This window comes from Stegostoma tigrinum, chromosome 16 (assembly GCF_030684315.1).
Source record: "Stegostoma tigrinum isolate sSteTig4 chromosome 16, sSteTig4.hap1, whole genome shotgun sequence".
NCBI lineage: Eukaryota > Metazoa > Chordata > Chondrichthyes > Orectolobiformes > Stegostomatidae > Stegostoma > Stegostoma tigrinum.
Window position 1 is genome coordinate 67,461,243 of NC_081369.1, and position 27,540 is coordinate 67,488,782.

General features: G+C 43.1%; 1 protein-coding gene across 3 annotated transcripts in view; it reads left to right on the top strand.

The window, feature by feature from the left end:
• The window catches only part of tango6 (transport and golgi organization 6 homolog (Drosophila)), a 153,796-nt gene that overhangs the window by 104,399 nt on the left and 21,857 nt on the right, over positions 1 to 27,540 (top strand). For 2 of the 3 annotated variants that reach the window (XM_059651822.1, XM_059651823.1), the window contains 3 exons: positions 3,910 to 3,967; positions 21,696 to 21,848; positions 22,740 to 22,891. In XM_059651822.1, the coding sequence (XP_059507805.1) occupies positions 3,910 to 3,967; positions 21,696 to 21,848; positions 22,740 to 22,891 (363 nt within the window). Of the gene's footprint in view, positions 1 to 3,909; positions 3,968 to 12,578; positions 12,943 to 21,695; positions 21,849 to 22,739; positions 22,892 to 27,540 lie in introns of those variants that run through there. The other variant, XM_059651824.1, reaches the window with a different exon arrangement.

Below are 27,540 nucleotides of genomic sequence, written 5' to 3' on the forward strand. Positions count from 1 at the left end.
TTTCTCCAGGGTACGGGAGTTGAAAACTAGAGGTCATGGATTTAAGATGACGCGGAAAGATTTAAAAGGGACTTCATGGGCAATGTATTCACGCCGAGTGTGTTATTTGTTTGACTGAGTTGCCAGAGTAAATGGTGGAGACTGGTGCAATTACAACATTTAAAAGGCAGCAGGATGAGGATAAGAATAGGAAGTTTCAGAAAAGATTTACAAGGACCAAAGAGCCAAATGCTGGCAAATGGAACTAGATTAACTTGAGATACCTGGGTCGGTATGGACGAGTGGACTGAAGGATCTATTTCTGTGCTGTACATCTCTATGACTCTAACTTGTGTTGTGGATAAAGGGGAATCTATAGATTAAATTTCCAGAAGGTATTTCATAAGGTGCCACATCAAAGGTTATTGCAGAAAACAAAAACTGTTAGTGTAGGGGGTGACACGTTGACTTGGAGAGAAGATTGGCTGGCTAACAGAAAGCAGGGAGTAAGAATAAATCTGTCTTTTTCAGGCTGGCATTATTGTCATGAGTGGTGTGCTACATGGGTCAGTGCTGGGGCATCAACTGTTTATCCAATTTATATAAATAATTTGGATGAAGGGAGCAAATGTAAGGGGAGCTAAATGTAGGGGATCACACAAACAACTCTAACAGTTCATCCATTTCACCAACACCTTCCACCCCAACCTCAAGTTCACCTGGACCATCTCCAACACATCCCTCACCTTCCTGGACTTCTCTGTCTCCGTCTCCATCTCAGGCAACCACCTAGAAACCGATGTCCATTTCAAGCCCACCAATTCCCACAGCTACCTAGAATACACCTCCGCCTATCCACCTTCCTGCAAAAATTCCATCCCCTCCTCCCAATTCCTTCACCTCTGCCGCATCTGCTCCCAGGATGAGGCATTCCACTCCCGTACATCCAGATGTTCTTGTTCTTCAAGGACCACAACATCCCCCCCCCCCTCCCCCCGGCAGTGGTCGAGAACGCCCTTGACCGTTTCTCCCGCATTTCCCATAATTCATCCCTCACGTCCCGCTCCCACAATAACCGCCAAAAGAAAATCCCCCTCGTCCTCACATACCACTCCTCCAACCTCTGGATACAACGCATCATCCTCCAACACTTCTACCATCTACAATCCGACCCCACCGCTAAAGGCATTTTTCCATCCCCACCCTTGTCTGCCTTCCGGAGAGAACACTCTCTCCGTGACTCCCTTGTCCGCTCCACACTCCCCTCCAACCCCACCACACCTGGTATTTTCCCCTGCATCCGCAGGAAGTGCTACGCTTCCCCCCACACCACCTCCCTCACCCCCCCATCCCAGGCCCCAAGAAGACTTTCCACATCAAGCAGATGTTCACGTGCACATCCACCAATGTGGTATACTGCATCCGCTGTACCCGGTGTGGCTACCTCTACATCAGGGAAACCAAGCGGAGGCTTGGGGACCGCTTTGCAGAAGGTGATAGGTTCTACGCTCGGTTTGCAATAAACAACTGCACCTCCCAGTCGCGAACCATCTGAACTCCACGCCACCCCCCCCCTCCCAATTCCTTGGATGACATGTCCACCCTGGGCCTCCTGATGTGCCACAATGATGCCACCCGAAGGTTGCAGGAACAGCAACTCATATTCCACTTGGGAGGAACCCTGCAGCCCGATGGTATCAATGTGGATTTCACCAGCTTCAAAATCTCACCTGCCCCCACCGCATCCCAAAACCAGCCCAGCTCATCCCTGCCTCCCTAACCTGTTCTTCCTCTCACCTATCCCCTCCTCTCACCTCAAGCCACACCTCAATTTTCCTACCTACTAACCTCATTCTCCCCCCCCTCCCCCCCTTTGACCTGTCCCTCCTCCCCGGACTGAGCTGTCCCCTCCCTACCTCCCCACCTAGACTCTCCTCTCCACCTATCTTCTCCTCTATCCATCGTCAATCTGCCTCCCCCCGTCCCTATTTATTTCAGAATCCTCTCCCCATTCCTCTTTTCTGATGAAGGGTCGAGGCCTGAAACGTCAGCTTTTGAGCTCCTAAGATGCTGCTTGGCCTGCTGTGTTCATCCAGCTCCACACTTTGTTATCTCGTAAGCAAGTGAGTTTTAAATAGTCTGTAAGGAGCTTACAAAGGAATATAGATAGATTAAGTGAGTAGGCCACTATCTGGCAAATGGAGTACGTTGTGCACTTTTGGTAAAAAGAATAAGGAAGTATATTATCTGAATGATGAGAGGTTGTGGAGCTCTGAGGTGCAGAGAGGTCTGGGTGACCTAGTGCATGAATTGTAGATGGTAATATGTACGTAGGCACAGCACGTGATCAAGAAAAAGCATGTTACATTTTTTTGCAATTAAATGCAAAATGTGGGGATGTTATGCTTCAGTTAAACAAGACATTGATGAGATCACACCTGAAATACTTGTCACCATGTTTATGGAAGGATGATGTTACTCTGTTGAGGTAGTTCAGAGAAGATTTGTTAGACTGATCCTTGGAATGGGCAGATTGCCTAATGAGTGAAGGCTAGACAGACTGGGCCTTTATTCTCTGGAGTTTATAAGAGTCAGAGTTGACTTAATTGAAACATATAAGATCCTGAAGGGACTTGGTGGTGTGGATGTTGAAAGGATGTTTCCTCTTACGGGAGGATCTGGAACTAGGGGCCATTGTTTAGAAATAAGAGTTTCCCCCCTAGGCAGAGATGGAAAAATGAAATTATCTGAGTTACTAAAATGCAGTGGATACAGAATCTTTATGTATTTTAAAGGCAAAGGTAGAGAGGTTTGTGAATACCATGGAAATGAAAGATTATTGGTAGTACATGGGAATCTAGAGTTGATGTTAAAATCATGATCTTGCGAATGGCAGAGCAGGTCGAAAGAGCCGAGTGGCCTACCCTTATTCCTTGTTTCTACATTCACAAACCAAAGACGGTTCTGTCTAGAACACTATCCTGAGCAACTCCTGCAGAGGTGCCCTGGGGCTGAATTCATTGGTCTCCAAGAACCACCACCATTTTCCCTTCAGCTTGGTGTGATTCTAAACAGTCAGTTGCTTTCTCTGATTCCCTTTAACTTCAGTTTTGTTAGGGCTCTTTGATGCCACATTTGGTCAAACGCTACCTCATTGGGGCAATTGGCAGCCAATCTCACCTCCCGTCTGAAATTCAGCTCTTTTGTCCATGTCTGGATCTTAGCTATAATGAGATCGTGAGCTAAGTGGCACTGGCAGAACCCATACTGAGTGTCGGTGAACAGATTATTGCTGTGTAAACACTGCTTGATAGCGCTGTTAACAACACCATTCTTCGCTTTGAACAACAATAGACTGATGGGTGTTAATTAGCCAGATTAGATTTGTCTGCCTTTTGGGGACAAACCATAGCCAAGCAATTTTCCACCTTGCTGAGTACTTACCAGTGTTACCATGCACTGGTTAGAGGTATGGCTAGTTCTGAAGCACTACTTATAAATACTACTGTGGGGCTGTTGTTAGGACCTTTATACTGCTCGGCATGCTCAGCTGTTTCTTGACTTTATCCAAAGTGAACTGAAAGGCTATGCATTGAATTGTGATAGTGGGTACCTCGGGTAGGGGCTGAGATAGATCTTCCAATTCCTAGTAAGGTGATGGTGTCAGATTCCATAGGCACTCTCAGAATGCAATTTGATTACACAGAGGATTATTTTTAATCAACCTGTTTAGACATCTTGTAACACATGTGGCAGGTAGGACTTGAAGGTAGACTTTCTGATCCAGAGGTGGGGACACTACTGCAGTATCACAAGTTGTTTTCAGTAGATGTTGCTGTAAATAATGTAACTGGATAGCTCCAATCTCTGATTCTGTTAATGGGTGTTACCTGCCTCATGTTGATTCTCAGTGAAGTTTTATTATTTTAGGTATTTCTGGAAAATCTGAAGCACGAAGACTCATTTGTTTATTTGTCTGCAATTCAAGGTAAGAAATAATTTGAATAAAACATTCCACTACTCAAAAACAACAATGAAAAATTGTGCTGTCTACATTACAAGCATATAAAATAGGAGCAGAAGTAGACAATTCAGCATTTTTGAGCTTGCTGTGCCATTCAGTAAGATTATGCCTGATCGTGTGAGTTCAAATTCCATGTTTTTATTTACCCTGATTCCCCTCTTTAATAACAATCCAAATATCTCTCTTTTAAAAATATCTAATGACCCCTGCCATCTGATGCAGAGTTCAAAAGCCGAACACTTGCAAATGTTGCTGTTTCATGTTTCGGTCAATGCTTCATGTTTGAACTTGCAGCTTGACAGTCACAGTCAAGTGATTCATGTGTTCAAGTCCACATCGCAAATGCAGAACAAAAACACAAAAAACTGACTCATGGCTACATCATTTCCAACCTGAGGACCACTATCTGCCTGAGCATCTGTCAGAGCATTAGCCAATTTGTATGTTCTGATGAACGGTCACTGGACCCAAAACATTGTCTGATTTCTGTCCACAGATACTACCAGACTTGCTGAGTTTCTCCAGCAATCGCTACTTTTGTTTCAGAATTTGAACTTTCGTAGTTCTTGGTTTTATTACTACATCTGTGATGCTATATTGCTTTAAACCTTGTACATGCATTTTTTTTCTGAAGTTTCTGTTGAGACTCCTAGGCCCGAAACATCAGCTTTCCTTCTCCTATGATGCTGCTTGGCCTGCTGTGGTCATCCAGCTCTCCACCTTGTTAACTTGGATTCTCCAGCATCTGCAGTTCCTATTATCTCTGCTCATTTTTAAATTGTGATCCATCCTGTGAGATTCCTGCATGACCGGAAGTAACATTTACCCTTTAAAACCCACCAGAAGAAGGATTATCTTGGATTCTCCAGCATCTGCAGTTCCTACTATCTCAGAATCTTATGGCTAGTGGTCTAATGTGCTGGATTTAAGCTCCAGTCTCTAACCAGTCATGGATTCGAAACCCACTCCTACCACAGTTACAGACAATGTACCGCAAGCAGTTGCTCGTGCAGGAGCTGGGTGACTTGAAATTTGCAATGTTTCAATAAGATTATCATTTGTTCTTCTAAGCACTAATGAGTGAAGAGCCCAACCTGCTCAATCTTTCATCATAACATCTTTGCCTCAGGCATCAGCATGTATTATTTGACCTGAGATGAACTTCTGATTCATTCCATTATTTCCACTTTTGTAACATCGGCTAACTTCACATCTGCCTTAGCTGATCTGCTGCTGAAACCCCTATTCATGCCTTTGTTATCTCCAGCTTTGATTATTCCAACATATTCTTCTTTGCTGGTCCTCAACATTCTACCCTCTGTGAATTTAAGGCCCTCCAAAACACTGCTACCTGTGTCTGACTTGCACTATGTTCCCTAGCATTCCATAGCTCGCTGAACTACATTGACTCCCAGAAAAGCAATGTATGGTGTTAGAATCTTCATCCTTGTTTTTGAATCACTCCTTGACTTTAAACCCTCCCTATCTCTTGTAATCTCTACCTACCATTTGAGATATCTGAGCTCATTTAATTCCGGTAATGTTGAGCATTCCAGTTTTGATAAGTTCACCATTACTACCAATGCCTTCAGATGTCTAGGCTAGAGTTGACTCCACTTCAAAGAAGTAAAGAATTAATTGTAAAATGCTTTTGAGATGTCTGGTGGTCTGTAAAGGCATTGTATAACTACAATCTATCAGAGCAAGCTTGAAGGATCAAATGGTCTTCACCTGTTTCTACTTTTTGTGTTTTCTTTTTATGTATAAGTTGTATGTTGACAGAGTTAAATGCAGTAGAGCAAGTTAAAGTCAAGTGAGAAGTGGCTCATCTGAAGCTTAAGCACGCGTCCAAATGATCTGTTTCTATGTTGTAAATACAATATAGTTTTCATTTTTAATTCTCCGCTGCCCAATCACACTGTACACTTAGTTGATTTCAGGTTTTGAAAATTAGCTAGACATTCTGATATCTTCTGTTAGAATTTGTGCCACCAGCCTAATGTGATATTAGGTGGTTACTGAAACATTTTTTGTTAATCCTCTGATGCAGAGTTTGTGTTGGGGGATTGTAAAATTTCAGATGTTTGTGCCATTGTTCAAAATAGATTGTAATGTTAAACCTGGCAACTGCAAGCCAGTCAGTTTAATCTCACTGGTGGGAAAGCTTTTAGAAATGATAATGCAGGACAAAATTAATAATCATTTAAACAAACGTGGATTAATTAAGAAAGACCGGTACAGATGTGTTGTCGGCAAATTGTGTTGAATTAACTTGCTTGAGTATTTTTTGATAAAGTAACCGAGATGGCTAATGTTGATCCCATGGATGAAAGAAACACTGGCACCATCAATGCAAAGTTTGCTGAGTGATAGGGAACTAAGTATAATGGTGATTGTCAGACTGGAGAAATTTTATTCCTGGGAATGAAGGGCTTATATCCATTAGAGTTTAAAAGATTCAGAGATGATCTAATTGAAACACATAAGATGTTGAGGGGTCTGGATAGGGTGAATACCCAGAGGTATTGCTGGAGAGACTAAAAGTAGGGGCCTTTGTTTAAAGATTAGAGGTCCCCCTTTCAAGACAGAGATAAGGAGAACTAAGGAGAGCTACCAAAGTGTGAAACTCTTTTCTTCAGAAAGTAATGGAGTCTGAATCTTTAAATTAGTTCAAGACCAAGTTACATTTTTAATAGATGAGAGAGTCAAGTGTTATGGGAACCAAACAGGAAAGTGAAATTGAAACTGCAGACAGATCAACCATGATTTCATTGCATGGTGGAGTGGCTTGTAGGGCCGAATGGTCTATAACTGTTTCTAAGTCCTATGGCCCCATCTAATGGGGTTCCCCAAAGATAGATATTAGGACCACTGCGTTTCTTTACCTATATTAATAACCTAGACTTCGGTATACAGTGCACAATTTTGTAATTTGCAACTGGCACAAATCTTGGAAGTATTCTGTGAGGATGATGGTATTAGACTTCAAGGGCATAACATAGGTCAGTGAAATTGACAGATGCATGGCAGATGAAATTTAATACAGAGGAAAAACCAGGTAATCTGACGTTAACTGTGCACAAAGCATTGACAGGTGGCAGATTGGGAAATGAATAATAAGGCTGACAGAAACTGTCCTTTATAAATAGGGGCATGGAGTATAAAAGGCAAGAGCTCACGGTGAACCTCAATTGGTACGTTACATTTCTGGACACCACACTCTGGGAAAGATTTGGAAGCTTCAGACAGGGTGCAGAAATTTTTCCAGGTCTGAGGGCTGGGATGGTAGAGTGAAGAAGTTAAGTCTGTTCTTCTCAGCAAAGAGAAGGTTAACAGCAGACCTTTCATAAGTGAAAGAATCGCGAAAGGCTAGAGAGGGAGAACCAGAAAATACTTAATGTGAGAGATTTCCTGCATGGTCTGCCTGGTATCATAACTTAGACCAAGCTTTCTTAATATGATTGGACTATTGTGTGACATGAGAAATTCAAATAGAACATAGAACAGTACAGCAAGTTTAGAGAAGATTTGTAGCCCAGGTTGAGGTTCTGGATGTGAGTTTGCTCGCTGAGCTGGAAGGTTAGTTCTCAGACGTTTCGTCACCATTCTAGGTAACATCATCAGTGAGCCTCCGACGAAGCGCTGGTGTTATGCCCCGCTTTCTATTTATCTGTTTAGGTTTCCTTGGGTTGGTGATGTCATTTCCTGTTCTTTTTCTCAGGGGATGGTAGATTGATTTGGAGCCAATGTGTTTGTTGATGGAGTTCCCGTTGGAATGCCAAGCTTCTAGGAATTCTCGTGCGTGTCTCTGTTTGGCTTGTCCTAGGATGGATGTGTTGTCCCAATCAAAGTGGTGTCCTTCCTCATCTGTATGTATATAGAACAGTACAGTACAGGCCCTTTGGCCCATGATGTTATGCTGACCTATTATCCTACTAAGATCAAACTACCCTGCATACCCTACATTTTACTATCCTCCATGTGCCTATCCAAGAGTCATTTAAAAGTCTCTAAAGTATCTGACTCCACAGCCACTGCCGGCAGCACATTCCATATGCCCGCCACTATCTGCTTGAAGAACCTACCTCTGACATCTCTCCTATACCTTCCTCCAATCACTGGACCCGAGATGTTAACTCTGATTTTTCCTTCACAGATGCTGCCAGACTTGCTGAGTTTTTCCAGCAACTTTGTCTCTATTCCTGATTTACAGCATCTGCAGTTCTTCTGGTTTTTATGAAGTATTCAATCCAACTAGTTCATGTCAACCAGGTTTCCTAAACTAAAGTAGTCCCATTTGCCTGTGTTTGACCCATATCCTTCTAAACCTTTCCGGCTCGTGTACCTGTACGGACGTCTTTTTAAATGTTGTAATTGTGTTAGTGTCTACCACTTCCTCTGGCAGCTCATTCCACACATGCATGACCCTCTGTGTAAAAAAAAAAGTTGCCCCTCATGTCTCTTTTAAATCTTTCTCTTCTCACCTTAAAAAATGCCCCCAGTTTTGAATTCCCCTGCCATAAGCAAAAGACCTTTGCTATTCACCTTATCTGTGCTCCTTGTGATTTTATAAACCTCTATAGAGTCATCCCTCAAACTCTTATGCTCCAGTGAAAAATTTCCCAGCCTGTCCAGCCTCTCCTTATAACTCAAACACTTAAATACCGGCAACATCCTGGGAAATCTTATCTGAACCTTCTCCAATTTAATAATATTTTTCCTAGACCAAGGAAACCAGAAAATGCAGGCCTGACAGCATCTTTGGAGAGAAATCAGGCTGACTATTTCAGGTCCAATGATCCTTCTCTAGGGCAGGTCTGTTCTGAGGAAGCGTCACTGGACCCAAAATATTAACGCTGATTCCTGTCCAGCGATGTTGCCAGACTTGCTGAGCTTTTCCAACAATTTCAGTTTTTGTTTCTTATTTCAAGCATCTGTGGTTCTTTCAGTTTTTATTCAGAACTGTACACAGTTCTCCACCAGTACTGTTCACTCTCAACACAACATCCCACTTCCTGTACTCAATGGTGTGAGCAATGAAGGCAAACGTGCCTAATGCCACCTTGAGCACCCTGTCTAACTGTGACGCACCTTTCAAAGAACTATGTACCTGAACCCCTAGGCCTATTTGTTCGACAATGTTTCCCAGGACTCTACTATAAACTTAATGGTATAAGTCCTGCCCTTGCTAACTTTACCAAATGCAATACCTTGCATTTATGCAAATTAAAATCCATCTGCCACTCCTCACATCCCTTTTAAATCTTACCTGTCTCACGTCAAACCTACATCCTCTAGTTTTGGACTCCCCAACCCTGGAGAAAAGACCTTGGCTATTCACCTTATCTCTGCCTGTCATAATTTTATAAACCTCAATAAGGTTACCTCTCAGCATCCTATGTCCCACGCCTGTCCTTATAGCTGAAAGCTTGCAGTCTCAATAACATCTTTGTGAACCTTTTTTGCACCCTTTTCAGTTTAATAACATCCTTCCTATAGCAGCAGGGTGGCCAGAATTATACGCAGTACTCCAAATGTGCCCTTATCAATATCTTGGGGTGGCACAGTGGTTAGCACTGCTACCTCATAGTGCCATGGACTTGGGTTCAATTCCAGCCTCAGCTGACTGTCTGTGTGGAGTTTGTACATTCTTCCCACATCTGTGTGGGTTTCCTCTGGGTGCTCCGGTTTCCTCCCATAGTTCAAAGACGGGATAGGTGGATTGGCCATGGCAAATTGCCCGTAGTGTTCAGGGATGTGTAAATTAGGTGGGTTTATAGGGGGATGGATCTGGGTAGGATGCTCTGACTTCCAGTATGGACTTGTTGGGCTGAAGGGTCTGTTTCCACACTGTAGGGATTCTATGCTCAGTGATCTAGATCTATCTTGTACAGCCCTAACACGACTTTCCAACTCCTGTACTCAGTGCTGTGACTGATAAGGCAAGCATGCCAAATGCCGCCTTCACCACCCTGTCTATCTGTGACACCATTTTCAAGGAATTACGGACCCTTGTTCTGTCTCTTCAACAACACTGCAGTTAAATGTGTAAGTCCTGCCCTGCTTGCCTTAATAGAATGCAACTCCTTGCATTTATCTGAAGTAAACTCCTTTGCCATTCCTCGGTCCACTGGCCTAGTTGATCAAAATCCAGTTGTGCCATGAGATAACATTGTTCGCTGTCCACAATACCACCAATTTTGACGTCCGTGCCTCTCATGTTCTCATCCAAATCAGTTAAATAAATGACAGTGGACCCAGCTCTGAATCTTGCGGCACACCACTGGCCACAGGCCTCCAATCTGAATGACAACCCTCTACCACCACCCTCTGTCTACTTGCATCAAGCCAATTTTGTATTCATTTTGCCAGATCTCCCTGGATTCCATGTGGCTGAACCATATTAACCTATCTACAATGCAGAACCTTGCTGAAGGCCTGCTGAAGCCCATGTAGACAACATCTACTGCTCTGCCTTCATCTGTCTTCTGGGTCACCCCAAAAAAAAACAATCAAATTTGTGAGACACGATTTCCCACAAACAAAGCTATGCTGACTATCCCTAATTAGTCCTTGCCTTTCCAAATTGGAAAGACAGGGAAGAGGAGGATCACAAGGCATTGATTATGAAAGCGACAAAGTTATGATGATTCCTCACAAATGATTTTCATCTTGAACTCCTCTGGATAATTTGTAAGAGAAAACAACATTTATACTGAATGAGAGGAGAGTGTTGTTTGGTTGGCCAAATGTGAAATTGCATCTAACATTGGACACTCTCTTCAGTTTTGTAAGCACAGGCTGGTTGGATAAGGTGTCTGCTTGTTTTCCAATTCAGTAGTATATTGTATAATATAGTAATAATAAGACAAATCAACTTAATGAAATGTATCTTTTCTCAGCAACATTCAAAGCATGGATAGCAACAATCTGAGAAATTGGTGGAAGGCTCATAAACTAGAGGTCGCCAATTTAAGATCAATAACAAAAGAACTAAAGGTGACTTGAGGAAAAGTATAATCATGCAGCAAATGGTTGGAATGCATGACCTGAGAGTGTTGTAGAGGCAGATTCAATTGTGGTTTCCAAAAGGGGATCTGTCTGAAGAGTACAGAATTTGCTCAGGTACAGGGGAAAGGAGGAGCATAAGAAATAGTAGCAGGAGTAGGGCATTTGACCTCCAAACTTGCCATGCTATTCAACAAGATTGTGATTGTTCTGCCCCAAGCTTTAACTCCTCCACTGTGCCAGCTTGTCATAATCCTGTACTCCCTGATATTCCAATTTAAGAAAAGAATAGCTGAGCAGGTCTTGTTGAGTTCTAGGGCATGGATAGTTGGTTGTGCTGTAATCCTGTAATTCTATTCTATAATTTTATATAGCTACAAACCCTGAAGTAATTAATGAGTGCAGCACACAGCGAACCTAAATGCTGCCCTTGTTTGATGTCAGAGGAAACAGTCTGCAAAGAACAGCAAGTGATGTTGTGGGAGAAAGCTACCTGGTCTGAAATTTTTGATGTGGTTTCCTAAGGCCATGTTGATTGTCAGTGTCTTGGTTATTGCAAATTTCCATGTGGGAGTTGTAAGGCAGATGAATAGGTAGCATGGGGCTGACTGGATATCAGGACCCATCTGAAGATTTAAGATTCTTGTTGATACAGCAGTATGTGTCATATCCAATGCATGCAATGCAGAATCAATCTGGATTTACTGCAAACTCAGTATTGTTGTGCACAGAGTAGCCTATTGTGGCTTGTTGCTCTTTTGAGAGCAGGTTATCAGTAACATAATGGGGAAAATCAGAAAAAAGTCGGTCAAGCTTGAGGAGGGAACAGGAGAGCAACAGAATCCATTTAATAGATAATCTTTTGATACATTTCAAATCCACCATTCTCTGAATTTCCAATCCATCTCCTATTCTGCAAACAGTAAAATGTACAACACTTTGTTTTAGAGAGAAACAATCTCCATAATTGTATCAGAGATAATGGGAACTGCAGATGCTGGAGAATCCGAGATAACAAAGTGTGGAGCTGGATGAACACAGCAGGCCGAGCAGGAAAGCTGGCGTTTGGGTCTCGACCCTTCATCAGAAAAGGGGGATGGGGGTGAGGATTCTGAAATAAATAGGGAGAGAGGGGGACGCGGAGTTGCAGTGGGAGAGAGATCCCCTCAGGTTGATCTGGAGAGGGGAGAGTAACTTCTTCAGGTTAGGAATCCTGGAAGAGGCTTCGCAGTGAAGTTAAAATTGTGATCAGAGATAATGGAAACTGCAGATGCTGGAGAATCCGAGATAACAAAGTGTGGTGTTGGATGAACACAGCAGGCCAAGCAGCATCTTAGGAGCACAAAAGCTGACATTTCGGGAAGGGTCCAGGCCCGAAACATCAGCTTTTGTGCTCCTAAGATGCTGCTTGGCCTGCTGTGTTCATCCAGCTCTACACTTTGTAATCTCAGTAATTGATTGACTTCCATCAAAGAAAGGAGTTTATCAAGTGTCATGACCCCACAGTTAAATGGAAAGACTGAAAAGTTTACATGTTCTATTAATAGCACCTGTTGTTTATTTTCAGCCCTGAAGAAATAGCCTGCAGTCTGCATTTCCTTGAGACAGGGAGGATTACACTTCAGCTTGAAGTAATAAGTCAATTTAGAAATTTCCTCCATGTGGATCTCCTGAAAGATAAGGTGTTTACATTGACAGTTTGGGTGTTCTTAGGACATATTTTTGGGAGGTAGAATACAGTTTGCTCCTCATTTGTGGCTGGTTCAAACTAGAGTTCCCACGATTTGCTACTGAACTCTCAAGGGAAGGACGAGAGGATTAAATTACATGGAGAGGTAAAAAAGCTCGAATTGTTCTCCTAAATGCAGGGGAAGTTAAGGCAAAATTCAACTGAGGTGTTCATTTTATGCATGGTTTTGAATAAGTACAGAGAAACTCTTTCTAATGGCAGTAAGCTTAGTGGCTAGAGGTGAGATGACGATTGTTCTTACACGATGAGGAATTATGATCTGGATTGAACTGCCTGAATGAATATAGTAGTACAGTACTACAGTAGTAATTTTCAAAAGTAAATTGGATAAATAATTGAAGGGAAACATTTTACAGTACTGCAGAGAAAGAGTAGAAATATGAATAAATCTTTTTCGAGAGCCAGCTCTAGGTGATGGGCTTTTCTGAGCAATTACGTAGAAAAGTGCAGTTTTCTACAACAAAATTTGGAGCCTGACTTCCCGTTATACAGAGTCACCTATTGGGTCATTCTCTTTAAGGCAGCAAGAAACACTAAAGATCCTTCCTGCTGGCCTATAATTTTGTACCTGAGCCATGTGGTCCGAATGTCCCAGGTTTTTTCTCAGGTATGCAAATATGTGCACAAATGCTGTATGTGTTTTGTTTCCACCACAGCTTTTACACAGACAAGTCTTGACAGGCCCAAGACCCTTCATGTAAATTGGATCCAAGGTTTACAGCCAGATGAAAGGAGTATTACGTGAACTGGGGTTTTATTCTCTGGAATACGAAAAGTTAAATGTTGGTTTGATCAAAATTTTCATTATATTAAAGAGAACAGGTAGGTCAGGGCTCCAAGGATTAGAATCTTCAATTATGTGGGTAGGTTGAAGAAGTCAGCCTGTTTTCTTTGAAGAAGAGATGGCACCCCACATAACGTCTTCAGCATTTACTGCCTGTATTACTGATGCACAGTGGCAGCAGAGAATGCCAGCTGTGAGATTCTCTGAAACATCCCATCATTACTCTTTTGAAAACACCTGACACAGTTAGAACATACACAACAACAAAAACAGAAGTTTCTGGAAAAGCTGAGCCGGTCTGGCAGCATCTGTGAAGAGAAAATCAGAGTTAACATTTTGGGCCCAGTGACCCTTCCTCAGTGGAAACTGATACAGTAGTAATTCTCAAAAGGAAGTTGGACAAATAATTGAAGCAAAACATTTTAGACAACTGCAGAGAAAACCGAGAAAGATGAATAAATATTTCTGAGGAAAGGTCACCCGACCCGAAACATTTACTATGTTTTCTCCTCCACAGATGCTGCCAGACTTGCTGAGCTTTTCCAGCAACTTTTGTTTTTGTTCCTGATTTACAGCATCTGCAGTTCTTTTGGTTTTTATTTTGACTCCAACCAGTGGAATGTTTTCTGCCTGATACCCACTGATTGCACTTTTTCTAGAGCTCTTTGACAACACATTTGTTCAAATGCAGCCTTGATGTCAAGGGCTGTCACTCGCACCTTACCTCTGAAATTCAGCTGTTCTGTCCACGTTTGAACCAAAGTTGTAATGAGGTCAGGAGCTGAATGGCCCTGGCAGAACTCAGACGATAGTGAGCAGGTTACTGTTAAGTTGGTGTTGCTTGTTGCTACTTGGGATGTCAATTAGCCAAGTTGGATTTGTCCTATGTTTTATGTAGAGAACAACTCTGGACAATTTTCCACATTATCAGGTAATGCCAGATTTCTAACTCTACTGAGAGAGCTTGGCTAGGGTATCAACAATTTCTGGAGTATGAGTCTTCAGTACTGTTGTTGGAAAATCATCATAACCTTTACAGTGCCTCCAACTGTTTCTTCTTACCATGTGGAGTGAATTTGCAAAAGACTGATATCTGTGATAAAGAACAAAGAAAATTACAGCACAGGAACAGGCCCTTCGGCCCTCCAAGCCTGCGCCGATCAAGATCCTCTGTCGAACCTGTCATCTCTTCTCTAACGGACTGTGTCCATTTGCTCCCTTGCCATCCGTGTACCTGTCCAAATATATCTTAAAAGACGCTAATGTGCCTGCGTCTACCACCTCCGCTGGCAACGCATTCCAGGCACCCAAGCACCCTCTGTGTAAAGAACTTTCCACGCGTATCTCCCTTAAACTTTCCTCCTCTCACTTTGAACTCATGTCCCCGAGTAATTGAGTCCCCCACTCTGGGAGGAAAAAGCTTCTTGCTATCCACCCTGTCTATACCCCCCATGATTTTGTAGACCTCAATCAGGTCCCCCCTCAATCTCCATCTTTCTAATGAAAATAATCCTAATCTACTCACCCTCTTTTCATAGCTAGCACCCTCCATACCAGGCAACATCCTGGTGAACCTCCTCTGCACCCTCTCCAAAGCATCCACATCCTTTTGGTAATGTGGCGACCAGAACTGTACACAGTACTCCAAATGTGGCCAAACCAAAGTTCCATACAACTGCAACATGACCTGCCAACTCTTGTACTCAATACCCCGCCCAATGAAGGAAAGCATGCCATATGCCTTCTTGACCACCCTATTGACCTGCGTTGTCATCTTCAGGGAGCAATGGACCTGAACACCCAGATCTCTCTGTTCGTCAGTTTTCCCGAGGACTTTTCCATTTACTATATAGTTGGCACTTGAATTAGATCTTCGAAAATACATCACCTCGCATTTGCCTGGATTGAACTCCATCTGCCATTTGTCTGCCCAACTCTCAAATCTATCTATATTCTGCTGTAATCTCTGATAGTCCCCTTCACTATCTGCTACTCCACCAATCTTAGTGTCATCAGCAAACTTGCTGATCAGGCCACCTACACCTTCCTCCAAATCATTTACATATATCACAAACAACAGTGGTCCCAGCACAGATCCGTGTGGAACACCACTGGTCACAGGTCTCCAATTTGAGAAACTCCCTTCTACTAGTACTATCTGTCCCCTGTTGCCTAGCCAGTTTTTTTTATCCATCTAGCTAGCACACCCTGGACCCCATGTGACTTCACTTTCTCCATCAGCCTGCCATGGGAAACCTTATCAAACGCCCAATTGAAGTCCATGTATATGACATCTACAGCCTTTCCCTCATCAATCAACTTTGTCACGTCCTCAAAGAATTCTATTAAGTTGGTAAGACATGACCTTCCCTGCACAAAACCATGTTGCCTATCACTGATTAAGCCCATTTTCTTCCAAATGGGAATGGATCCTATCTCTCAGTATCTTCTGTAGTAGCTTCCCTACCACTGACGTCAGGCTCACCAGTCGATAATTACCTGGATTATCATTGCTACCCTTTTTAAACAAGGGGACAACATTAGCAAGTCTCCAGTCCTCCGGGACCTCACCCATGTCTAAGGATGCTGCAAAGATATCTGTTAAGGCCCAGGCTATTTCCTCTCTTGCTTCACTCAATAACCTGGGAGAGATCCCATCCGGACCTGGGAACTTGTCCACCTTAATGTCTTTTAGGATACCCAACACTTCCTCCTTCCTTTTGTCAACTTGACCTAGAGTAAGCAAACATCTATCCCTAACCTCAACATCCGTCATGTCCCTCTCCTTGGTGAATACCGATGCAAAGTACTTGTTAAGAATGTCACCCATTTTCTCTGACTCAGCGCATAACTTTCCTTCTTTGTGCTTAAGTGGGCCAATCCTTTCTCTAGTTACCCTCTTGCTCTTTATATATGAATAAAAGGCTTTGGGATTTTCCTTAACCATGTTTGCCAGCAATATCTCATGTCCTCTCTTAGCCCTCTTAATCCCTCATTTCAGATTCGCTCTACATTCCCGATATTCTTGCAAAGCTTCGTCTGTCTTCAGTCACCTAGACCTCATGTATGCTTCCTTTTTCCTCTTGGCTAGTCTCACAATTCTACCTGTCATCCATGGTTCCCTAATCTTGCCTTTTCTATTCCTCATTTTCACAGGAACATGTCTCTCCTGCACACTAATCAACCTCTCCTTAAAAGCCTCCCACATATCAAATGTGGATTTACCTTCAAACAGCTTCTCCCAATCTACGTTCCTCAGATCCTGCCGAATCTTGGTATAGTCGGCCTTCCCCCAGTTTAGTATTCTTCCTTTAGGACCACTCCCATCCTTGTCCATGAGTATTGTAAAACTTACGGAACTGTGGTCGCTATTTCCAAAGTAGTCCCCTACTGTAATATCAACCACCTGGCCAGGTTCATTCCCCAGCACCAGGTCCAGTATGGCCACTTCCCAAGTTGGACGACATACATACTGCTCTAGAAAACCCTCTTGGACACACCTTACAAATTCTGCTCCATCTCGACCCCTAACACTGAGTGAATCCCAGTCAATATTGGGAAAATTACAATCTCCCATCACCACCACCCTGTTGCTCTTACACCTTTCCATTATCTGTTTTCACGTTTGTACCTCTATCTCACGTTCGCTGTTGCGAGGTCTGTAGTACAGCCCCAACATTGTTACTGCATCCTTCCTATTTCTGAGTTCTAACCATATTGACTCACTGCTTGAGTCCTCCATGGTGCCCTCCTTCAGTACGGCGGTGCTATCGCCTTCGATCAGTACTGCAACTCCTCCACCGCTTTTACCTCCCTCTCTGATGCTGGAGATCATGAGAGGAGGTCGAGATGGATCATCCACTCGGCACTTCCGGCTGAAGATTGCTGCAAATGCTTCAGTCTTATCTTTTGCACTGATGTATTGGGTTCTTCTGCCATTAAGGATGGGGATATTTGTGGTGCCTTGTCCTCCAGTGAGTTGTTTAATTGCCAACCACCATTCACGACTGGATGTGGCAAGACTGCAGAGCTTACATCTGATCTGTTGGTTGTGGGATCACTTAGCTCTGTCTGTCACTTGCTGCTTATGCTGTTTGGCATGCAAGCAGTCCAGTTGGGCAACTTCACCAGGTTTACACCTCATCTTCAGGTAAGCCTGGTCCTGCTCCTAGCATGCCCTCCTGCACTCTACATAGAACATTACAGCACAGTACAGGCCCTTCGGCCCTCGATGTTGTGCCGACCTGTCATACCGATCTCCAGCCCATCTAACCTACGCTATTCCATGTACGTCCATATACTTATCCGATGACGACTTAAATGTACTTAAACTTGGCGAATCTACTACCGTTGCAGGCAAAGCATTCCATTCCCTTACTACTCTCTGAGTAAAGAAACTACCTCTGACATCTGTCCTATATCTTTCACCCCTCAATTTAAAGCTATGCCCCCTCGTGCTCGCCGTCACCATCCTAGGAAAAAGGCTCTCCCTATCCACCCTATCTAACCCTCTGATTATTTTATATGTTTCAATTAAGTCACCTCTCAACCTTCTTCTCTAATGAAAACAGCCTCAGGTCCCTCAGCCTTTCCTCGTAAGACCTTCCCTCCATACCAGGCAACATCCTAGTAAATCTCCTCTGCACCCTTTCCAAAGCTTCCACATCCTTCTTACAATGCGGTGACCAGAACTGTACACAACACTCCAAGTGCGGCCGCACCAGAGTTTTGTACAGCTGCAGCATAGCCTCTTGGTTCCGGAACACTCTCCCTCTATTAATAAAATCTAAAACACTGTATGCCTTTTCAACAGCCCTGTCAACCTGGGTGGCAACTTTCAAGGATCTGTGTACATGGACGCCGAGATCTCTCTGCTCATCTACACTACTAAGAATCTTACCATTAGCCCTGTACTTTGCCTTCCGGTTACTCCTATCAAAGTGCATCACCTCACACTTGTCTGCATTAAACTCCATTTGCCACCTCTCAGCCCAGCTCTGCAGCTTATCTATGTCTCTCTGCAACCTACAGCATCCTTCGTCACTATCCACAACTCCACCGACCTTCGTGTCGTCTGCAAATTTACTAACCCCTCCTTCTACGCCCTCATCCAGGTCATTTATAAAAATGACAAACAGCAGTGGACCCAACACCGACCCTTACGGTACACCACGAGGAACTGGTCTCCAGGATGAACATTTCCCATCAACTACCACCCTCTGTCTTCTTTCAGCAAGCCAATTTCTGATCCAAACTGTTATATCTCCCACAATTCCATTCCTCTGCATTTTGTACAATAGCCTATTGTGGGGAACCTTATCAAACGCCTTGCTGAAATCCATATACGCCACATCAACTGGTTTACTCTCATCTACCTGTTTGGTCACCTTCTCAAAGAACTCAATAAGGTTTGTGAGGCATGACCTTCCCTTCACAAAACCGTGCTGACTATCCGTAATCAATTTATTCTTTTCTAGATTATTACAGATCCTATCTTTTCTTACCTTTTCCAACACTTTACCAACATGCTGAGGTAAGGCTCACTGGTCTATAATTACCAGGGTTGTCTCTACTCCCCTTCTTGAACAGGGGAACCACATTTGCTATCCTCCAGTCATCTGGCACTATTCCTGTAGACAATGACGAGTTAAAGATCAATACCAAAGGCTCGGCAATCTCCTCCCTGGCTTCCCAGAGGATCCTAGGATAAATCCCATCCAGCCCAGGGGATTTATCTATCTTCACCCTCTGTAGGATTTCTAATACCTCTTCCTTGTGAACCTCAATCCCATCTAGTCTCATAGCCCATATCTCAGTATTCTCGACAACATTGTCATTTTCCAGAGTGAATACTGTTGAAAAATATTCATTTAGCGCTTCCCCTATCTCACCTGATTCCGCACACAACTTACCACTACTATCCTTGATTGCGCCTAATCTTACTTTCGTCATTCTTTTATTCCTTAAATACCTATAGAAAGCCTTAGGGTTTACCCTAATCCTGTCTGCCAACAAGTTCTCATGTCTCCTCCTGGCTCTTCTGAGCTCTCTCTTTAGGTCTTTCGTGGCTACCTTGTAGCCCTCAAGTGCCCTAACTGAGCCTTCACATCTCATCCTAACATAAGCCGCCTTCTTCCTCTTGACCAGAGATTCCACCTCCTTCGTAAACCACGGCTCCCGCGCTCCACAGCTTCCTCCCTCCCTGACAGGTACATACTTATTTAGGACACACAGGAGCTTTTCCTTGAATAAGCTCCACATTTCTAATGTGCCCATCCCCTGCAGTTTCCATCCTCTCTCTATTGAGCCAGGATTGATCCCTTGGCTTGGTGGTCATGGTTGAGTGGGGGATGTAGAGATTCATAGAAATGTACAGCATGGAAACACACCTCGGTACAACCCATCCATGCTAACCAGCTATTCCAAATTAATCTAGTCCCGTTTGCAAACATTTGGTCCAAATACCTCTAAATCCTTCCTGTTCACATACCCATTCAGATGCCTTTTAAATGTTGTAATTGTACCAGCCTCCACCACTTCCTTTGACAGCTCATTCCATACACACAATACTTTCTGCATGAAAACACTGCCTCTTGGGCCCTTTTTAAATCTTTCCCCCTGACCTTAAATCTGTGCCCTCTACTTGTGGACTCCCTCACCCTGGAGAAAAAAAAAGGCTATTCACCCTGTCCATGCCCTTCATGATTTTATATACTGCTGTAAGGTCACCCCTTAGCCTCCAACACTGCAGGAAGAATAGCTCCAGCCTGCTCAGCCTCTCCCTACAGCTCAAACCTTCCAACCCTGGTAACGTTCTTGCACATCTTCTCTGAACTCTTTCAAGTTTCACAACATCAAATCGTTTTCAGCACTTCTAAATGCCTTGAATAAAACTCTGAGTGACTTTCTCAACTTGAAAGATTGAAACTGAAGTGTAGAATAATATAACAACTTCCTGGAGTGGTGAAATTTCCCTGCAATTACGAGTGTTCTGGTTACTAATTACCTAAAGCCAAGTTTCGGGTCTCAACTCTGTTTAAGTTTTGAAAACAAACTTGCTGGAAAAGCTCAACAGGTCTGGCAGCATCTGTGATGGAAAAAACAGAGTTTATGTTGCGGGTCAGGTGAGCATGCTAATTTGCAGATCCGCAGTTCTTTTGGTTTTTATTCTGTTTAAGTTTGTTGTTCTATATACTTCATAGGGAGGCAATGGCCTAGTGGTATTGTTTCTGGACTATTAATCCAGTGACCCAGATAATGTGATGAGGACCCGGGTTCAAATCCCACCATGGCAGATGGTGGAATTTGAATTTAGTAAAAATCTAATGATGACCATGAATCTATTGTTGATTGTTGGAAACACCGATCTGGTTCACTATATGTCCTTTAAGGAAGGAAACTACCATCCTTACCTGGTCTGGCCTCCATGTGACACTAGACCCACAGCAATGTGGTTGACTGTGACCTGCCCTCTGGGCATTTAGGGATGGGCAATAAATGCTGCCATGCCAACGATGCCCTCATCCCATTAATGAATTTTAAAAATGCTTAATGTTTATTGTAATTAATTAAACACCTCCATTAAGGAACAGCTTTCATATTGATGTCGCTGTTTTAAGCATTGCACTCACTTATGTTGTATAATGTATCAGTTGTCTAAGTACTTTTTTCCATTTATTTTTCTGAACCTTGTGCTGAATGAGCCGGAAAAATAAACATCTTCCATTTCAGCAGTTGAGTGCTAGCATTCCCTCAGTTACAGCTTCCTCTACACTGTCCTCATCAAACACTCCCAGGACAAAAATGGCATGGGGTTAGATATGAGGTGAAGCTTCCTCTACACTGTCCCTTATATACTCCCAGATTAGGAACAGCACAGGTTTAGATACAGAGTAAAGCTCCTTCTACATTGTCCCCCTCAAATACTCCTAGGACAGATACAGCACACTTTTAGATACGGAGTAAAGCTATCCCTACACCACAACCTTAAAGCTAGCCTGTTACCTCTACTGTCAAAGCAGCATTTGAGGGAGAACGTCTCCGACTCACTGTTCGGTCTCACAACTGACTTGACCTTTTCTTCCAGATTCAAGTTTATTGTCTAAGCCAGACATGCATTAAAGAATTAAAGTACCTAAATTATGTCACAGGTTTGTCGGTTCTAGCAGATGTGTATCCAGCTCAAATCCTGCCACGGTTACTGGATGAATATCGGATATCACCAGAAGGAGCTGAAAAAACAAGATGTGTTGAGACCCGGATGAAGATGGGAGAGGTACTAATGCGAAGTACAAAAGCATTGGGTGAGTAAGGGCTGGTAATCAGGGTAATACCAACTTGTGGTAACTCAGAACAGGTATAATGTGCCGCTTTCCTAAGCTCAGACATTGCCAGTAGGACTGAGTCAGAGCTGCTACTACCGTCAAGTCCAAGGTAATTATATGTTTGCCTCTGATTCCAATACTTGTCATTGTCAATATGTAAACAGTGAAAAACTAGAAATATAAGGCTCAAAGGGATGATTTTCTTTCTTCATGATATTCTAGTCTCATTGGCCACAGGTGGTATTATAAAAGGTGGTACAGTGGCTCAGTTGATCACACTGCTGTCTTGCAGCACCAGGGATCTGGGTTCAATTCCAGCCTCGGGTGACTGTCTGTGTGGAGTTTGCACATTCTCCCTGTGTCTGCGTGGGTTTCCTCCCACAGTCCAAGGCAAGGTTAGATTGATTGGCAATGCTGCGTTGTCTATAGTGTCCAGGAATGTGTAAGTTAGATGATTAGCCGTAGGAAATGTAGAGTTACAGGGCAAGTGTGGGACAATGGGTCTGGGTGGGATGCTAACATAAGGTTGATGGTCAGAATCTTTATCCCAGAGTTGAAATGTCCAATGCTAGGGGGCATGCATTTCAGATTAGAGGGGGAAAGTTCAAAGGAGACATGAGGGTCAGGTTTTTTTACACAGAGTGGTAGAAGTCTGGAATGCGCTGCCAAGCATGGTGTTGGGAGTTAGATATATTCAGGGTACTTAAGGGACTTTTAGAAAAGCACCTGAATATGCAAGGAATGGAGGGTATGGACCAAGGGCAGACAGCAGGGATTAGTTTAATTTGGCGTCATGTTCAGCACAACTTCACGGGCCAAAGGGCCCTTTCCTGTGCTGTATCATTCTGTGTTCTATCTTTCTCTCTCTAGGTGAGATAGCTTCACATTATCGTGATCCTTTGATACGGGTGTTTTTGATGGGGACGAAAGACTCCGATAGTACAGTGCGGGCTAGTAGCCTATCGAATCTGGGTGAGCTCTGTCAGTGTCTGCAATTCGCTGTAGGATCAGTGATTCATGAGGTAAGCACGTGATGTGCATGTGAAACTAAATGACGCATCTTGTATCTTAAAACCTTTTTCTTGTATCTGTGCATTAGCAAAGCAGCACGTTATATTTGATATGACTGTTGCTTCCATATGATTGACATAGCCGCTTGGGCAGCCGTCTTCATTTTTGTTAGTGCTCCCTGCATTGTTGACTGACCCAGATTCTGGAATGATCCACCTCGAGTCTGTTAAATCTAAACATTGCCAGAAATTCACTGCTTGTCCCTTCAACTTGTCTCTTCTCCTTCTCTTAGCACCTGTATTGTGGCTGAAGATGAGACAGAAAGAGTGCACAAGTGGCAAAGTCTCATTATACTGAGTAATGCAATAAATAAGTAAGGAACCAATTAAGGGCCATTATGTCAGACAGCACACTCATTTCTGATCTTCACCATCAAGCACTTAGACACAACGGCAGAACATTCAGGCTGATACTGCTGTGGGAATGCTCCCTGTCTATTCAGGTGGAAGTAAAGAAATCACCACTATTCTTGAAGAGTAACCACGAATTTTCCCTGCTAAATTAACCAATATTTATTACTCAACTTTTACATAAAGCAGATTATGTCACTATCACCGGACAATACAGAAAACAGTGTAGGAATAAATGGATTATTGTCTGTGTGGCAGGCAGGGATAAATGGGGTACAGGAGGTATCAGTACTTGTTCCCCAGCTATTTGCAATATATATTAATATTAGAAGGGGGAAACTAAATGTGATCTGTATACAATGTAATAAATGTATATAGCACAGAGCTGGGTGGAAGGGGAAATTGTGAGGATGCAGGGATGCCTCAGTCCAATTTGGACAAGCTGAATGAGTGGGAAAAAGTATAATATGGATATATGTGAGATTATATACTTTGATAGCAAAAGCAGGAGAGCAAATTATCATTCGAATAGCAGTAGATTGGGAAAGGTGGAAATGCAATGAGACTTGAGTGTCCTCGTACACAAATTCGTAAAAGTAAGCAAGCAGGTATGGTAGGTGTTCAAGGCGGCAAATGCTGTATTGGTCTTCATAGCGAGAGGATTGAAGTGCAGGAACAAGTCTTGCTGCAGCTGTACAGGGAATTGGTGTAGTGAGTGCAGTTGAGGAGGGATGTTCTGGCTACTAAGGGAGTGCAAAGAAGGTTTACCAGACTGATTCCTGGATGAAGCACTGAATTATGAGAGTAGACTGGATCAGAATCTGCATCAATGAGAGGTGTTCCAATTGAAACCTATAGCAGGACTAGATGGGGAACAATGACAGGAGAGGTCCACAACTGGGTCACTGCGTAAGGATACGAGGTAAACCATTTAGGACTGAGATGAGAAATTTCTTCAAGAGAGTAGAGAACTGCGTTCTCTCTAAGTTGTACACAACCACTTTGATGTTCCACATTTGACAGTCAGCATCAGTATGCCAAATACAGCGTTGGTTTTTGGAAGGACAAACTTGAAAGCAGTATACAGGATTAACAGAAAGATTCTTGTCAGTGTGGAGGAGCAGAGGGATCTCAGGGTTCATGTCCACAGTTCCCTGAAAGGTGCCACCCAGGTGGATAGATTTGTTAAGAAGGTGTACGGTGTGTTAGCTTTCATTAATAGAGGGATTGACTTCAAGAGCCATGAAGCCAACTATAAAAGAGCCAGCTATTTAAAAAAATGCCTGGTTCAACCACATCTGGAGTATTGTATCCAGTTCTGGTTGCCTTGCTGCAGGAAAAACATGGAAGTGTTGGAAAAAGTGCAGAGGAGATTTACCAGGATGTTGTCTGGAATGGAGGGAAGGTCTTACGAGGAACGGTTGAAAGAGCTAGGGCTTTTCTCTTTACAATGACAAAGGATGAGAGGTGACTTGATAGAGGTGTACAAAATGATCAGAGATATAGATAGATTGGACAGCCAGAGGCTTTTTCCTAGGGTGGAGGTGGCTATAATGAAGGGACATAGTTTTAAAGTGAGTGGAGGTAGATATAGAGGCGATGTCAGAGGTAGGTTCTTTACTCAAAGTGGTTGGAGTGTGGAATGCATTGCCAGAGATGGTCGTGGAGTTAGCCTCATTAGGGGCATTTAAGTGGCTGTTAGATAGGCATATGGATGATAGTATAAGATAGGGGTGGAGGTTAGATAGACCTTAGGTTTCGGGTAAAAGTTTAGCACAACATCGTGGGCCAAAGGGCCTGTACTGTGCTGTACTGTTCTATGTTCATTGACTTCCAGTTCCAGGAGTCGCTGCAGCACACAGACCTTGGAGGTTCACGCAGCCAGCAAGAAAATTAAGAGGGTTGCTGCTGGTGAGCCTGTGGCATTCTCCGTTACAGAAGGCGGTTGAGAATAAAACATTGAATATTTTCTAGAAGGAAATCGATAATTCTTGGAGCTAAAAGGATCAGGGGCTATCAGGACAAGGTGGGAACAGGATATTGAGTTGGATAATCAGCCACGATCTTGTTGAATGGCAGAAAAGATTTGCAGAGGCAAATACCCTACTCCTGTTCTTATTTTCTATGTTTCCAATGTTACAGGGTTCTAACTGAGCATTTGTCTCTGTCTTCACAAAGATGGGTAACATTCTTAGATAAAGAGGAGGAATGTGAAATATTAGATAAGACAAGCAGAATGAGAAGGAACAGACCTCCTTGAAGTTGTATAACTCATCAGAGCAAAATAAATTCCATCTGTTAAAGGAGGATGAAATAGTGGATGCTCTGAGGATCATTTTCCAGTCCTCACTCTAGTTACAGGCATGGTACCAGAGGATTGAAATCTGCAAATGTTGTACATTAGCGAAAAAGGGCAGGACAGCCAAATAATTATGGACCGGGCCATGGGTAAGGATTGGTAATTTTGCAATTGGGAAATGGTTTCCGGTGTTGCATCACTTACTGTTTCAGTTATATTAGTGGCCCAGGCTTAAATGTGGGAGGCACAATTAGGAAATTTGCAGATGACAAAAATATTGGCAGTGTAGTTATTAGCGAAGAGGATGGCTGTCTACCGCCAGAGGAAATCAGTGGTTTAGCTGAGTGGGTGGAAAACTGGCAAATGGAATTCAGTACAGAGCCAAGTGCAAAGTTATACATTTGAGGAGAGCAAACAAAGCAAAGGAATGCACAGTTAATGAGAGGGCATTGAGAGTAGAGGAAGTGAGAGATTTTGAAGAGTGTGCTCAAGGTGAAGGTGACAGGATAAGTACTAACTAATTTCTAGCTAATGCTGACATGTGGAGCTGGTGGCAAAATTGTGAAGGCTGTCTCAGAGACTAATCAAGTAGCGCCTGGGATAGTCATACTCACAGAATCATACCTTATTCACAAGCTGCTAGACAATACCATTACCATCCCTGAATATGTGAAGTCTCACCAGCAAGACCGATCTAATAGAGGTGGCAACACAGTGGATATATTTGGAGGGGAATGGCCCTGGGAGACCTCAGCATCGATTTTTGACTCAGTAAGACCATAAGAAATAGGAATATGGATGTGAGTTTGTTCGCTGAGCTGGAAGGTTCGTTTTCAGACGTTTCTTCACCATTCTAGGTAACATCATCAGTGAGCCTCCGACAAAGCGCTGGTGTTATGCCCCGCTTTCTATTTATCTGGTTAGGTTTCCTTGGATTGGTGATGTCATTTCCTGTTCTTTTTCTCAGGGGGTGGTAGATTGGCTCTAAGTCAATGTGTTTGTTGATGGAGTTCCAGTTGGAATGCCATGCTTCTAGGAATTCTCGTGCGTGTCTCTGTTTGGCTTGTCCTAGGATGGATGTGTTGTCCCAATCAAAGTGGTGTCCTTCCTCATCTGTATGTAAGGATACGAGTGATAGTGGGTCATGTCGTTTTGTGGCTAGTTGATGTTCATGTATCCTGGTGGCTAGCTTTCTGCCAGTTTGTCCAATGTAGTGTTTGTCACAGTTCTTGCAAGGTATTTTGCAGATGATGTTTGTTTTACTTGTTGTCTGTATAGGGTCTTTTAAGTTCGTTAGCTGCTGTTTTAGTGTGTTGGACACAGTCCGCCGATTCCTCAGCAATAAACCCAAACAAACAGACAAAACGGGCTCAGAAACCATAACCGCTCTCCCCTACATCAAAGACATTTCCGAAATGACTGCCAGACTACTCGGACGTCTTGGCTTCAGGGTAGCCCACAAACCCACCAACATACTAAAACAACTAAAATGTAGTTACCTTAGCCACATTAGGGGCATTTAAACAGTCCTTCGATAAGCGTATGAATGACGAGGGGATAGTATAGGGAGATGGCCTAGATTAGCTCACAGGTTGGCTCAACATCAAGGGCCGAAGGGCCTGTTCTGCGCTGTATTGTTCTATGTTCTAAAGGTGTTATTGTGATTGAGATTCTAATTGTTAAAGGTGTTTTTGCAATGAATGCATCAATTATCAATGAGTTAACTGTCAGTTTTAAAGCAGGTAAGCTGACTCTGCTTGGTGAGAGCACTACCCTGAGAATTGTGCAATCATTTCTAATGTTGGTTTTCCACTTGAATTGGTATTCTTGTAAATTGCTCTGATGAATGCAAGAAAAAAACTGACAAAATGTATCTTTTTCAGCAATACCTAGCAAAAGTTCTGCAGTACCACACCACTGTAAATGTTGTGATTCAACCGCCAAAATGGCC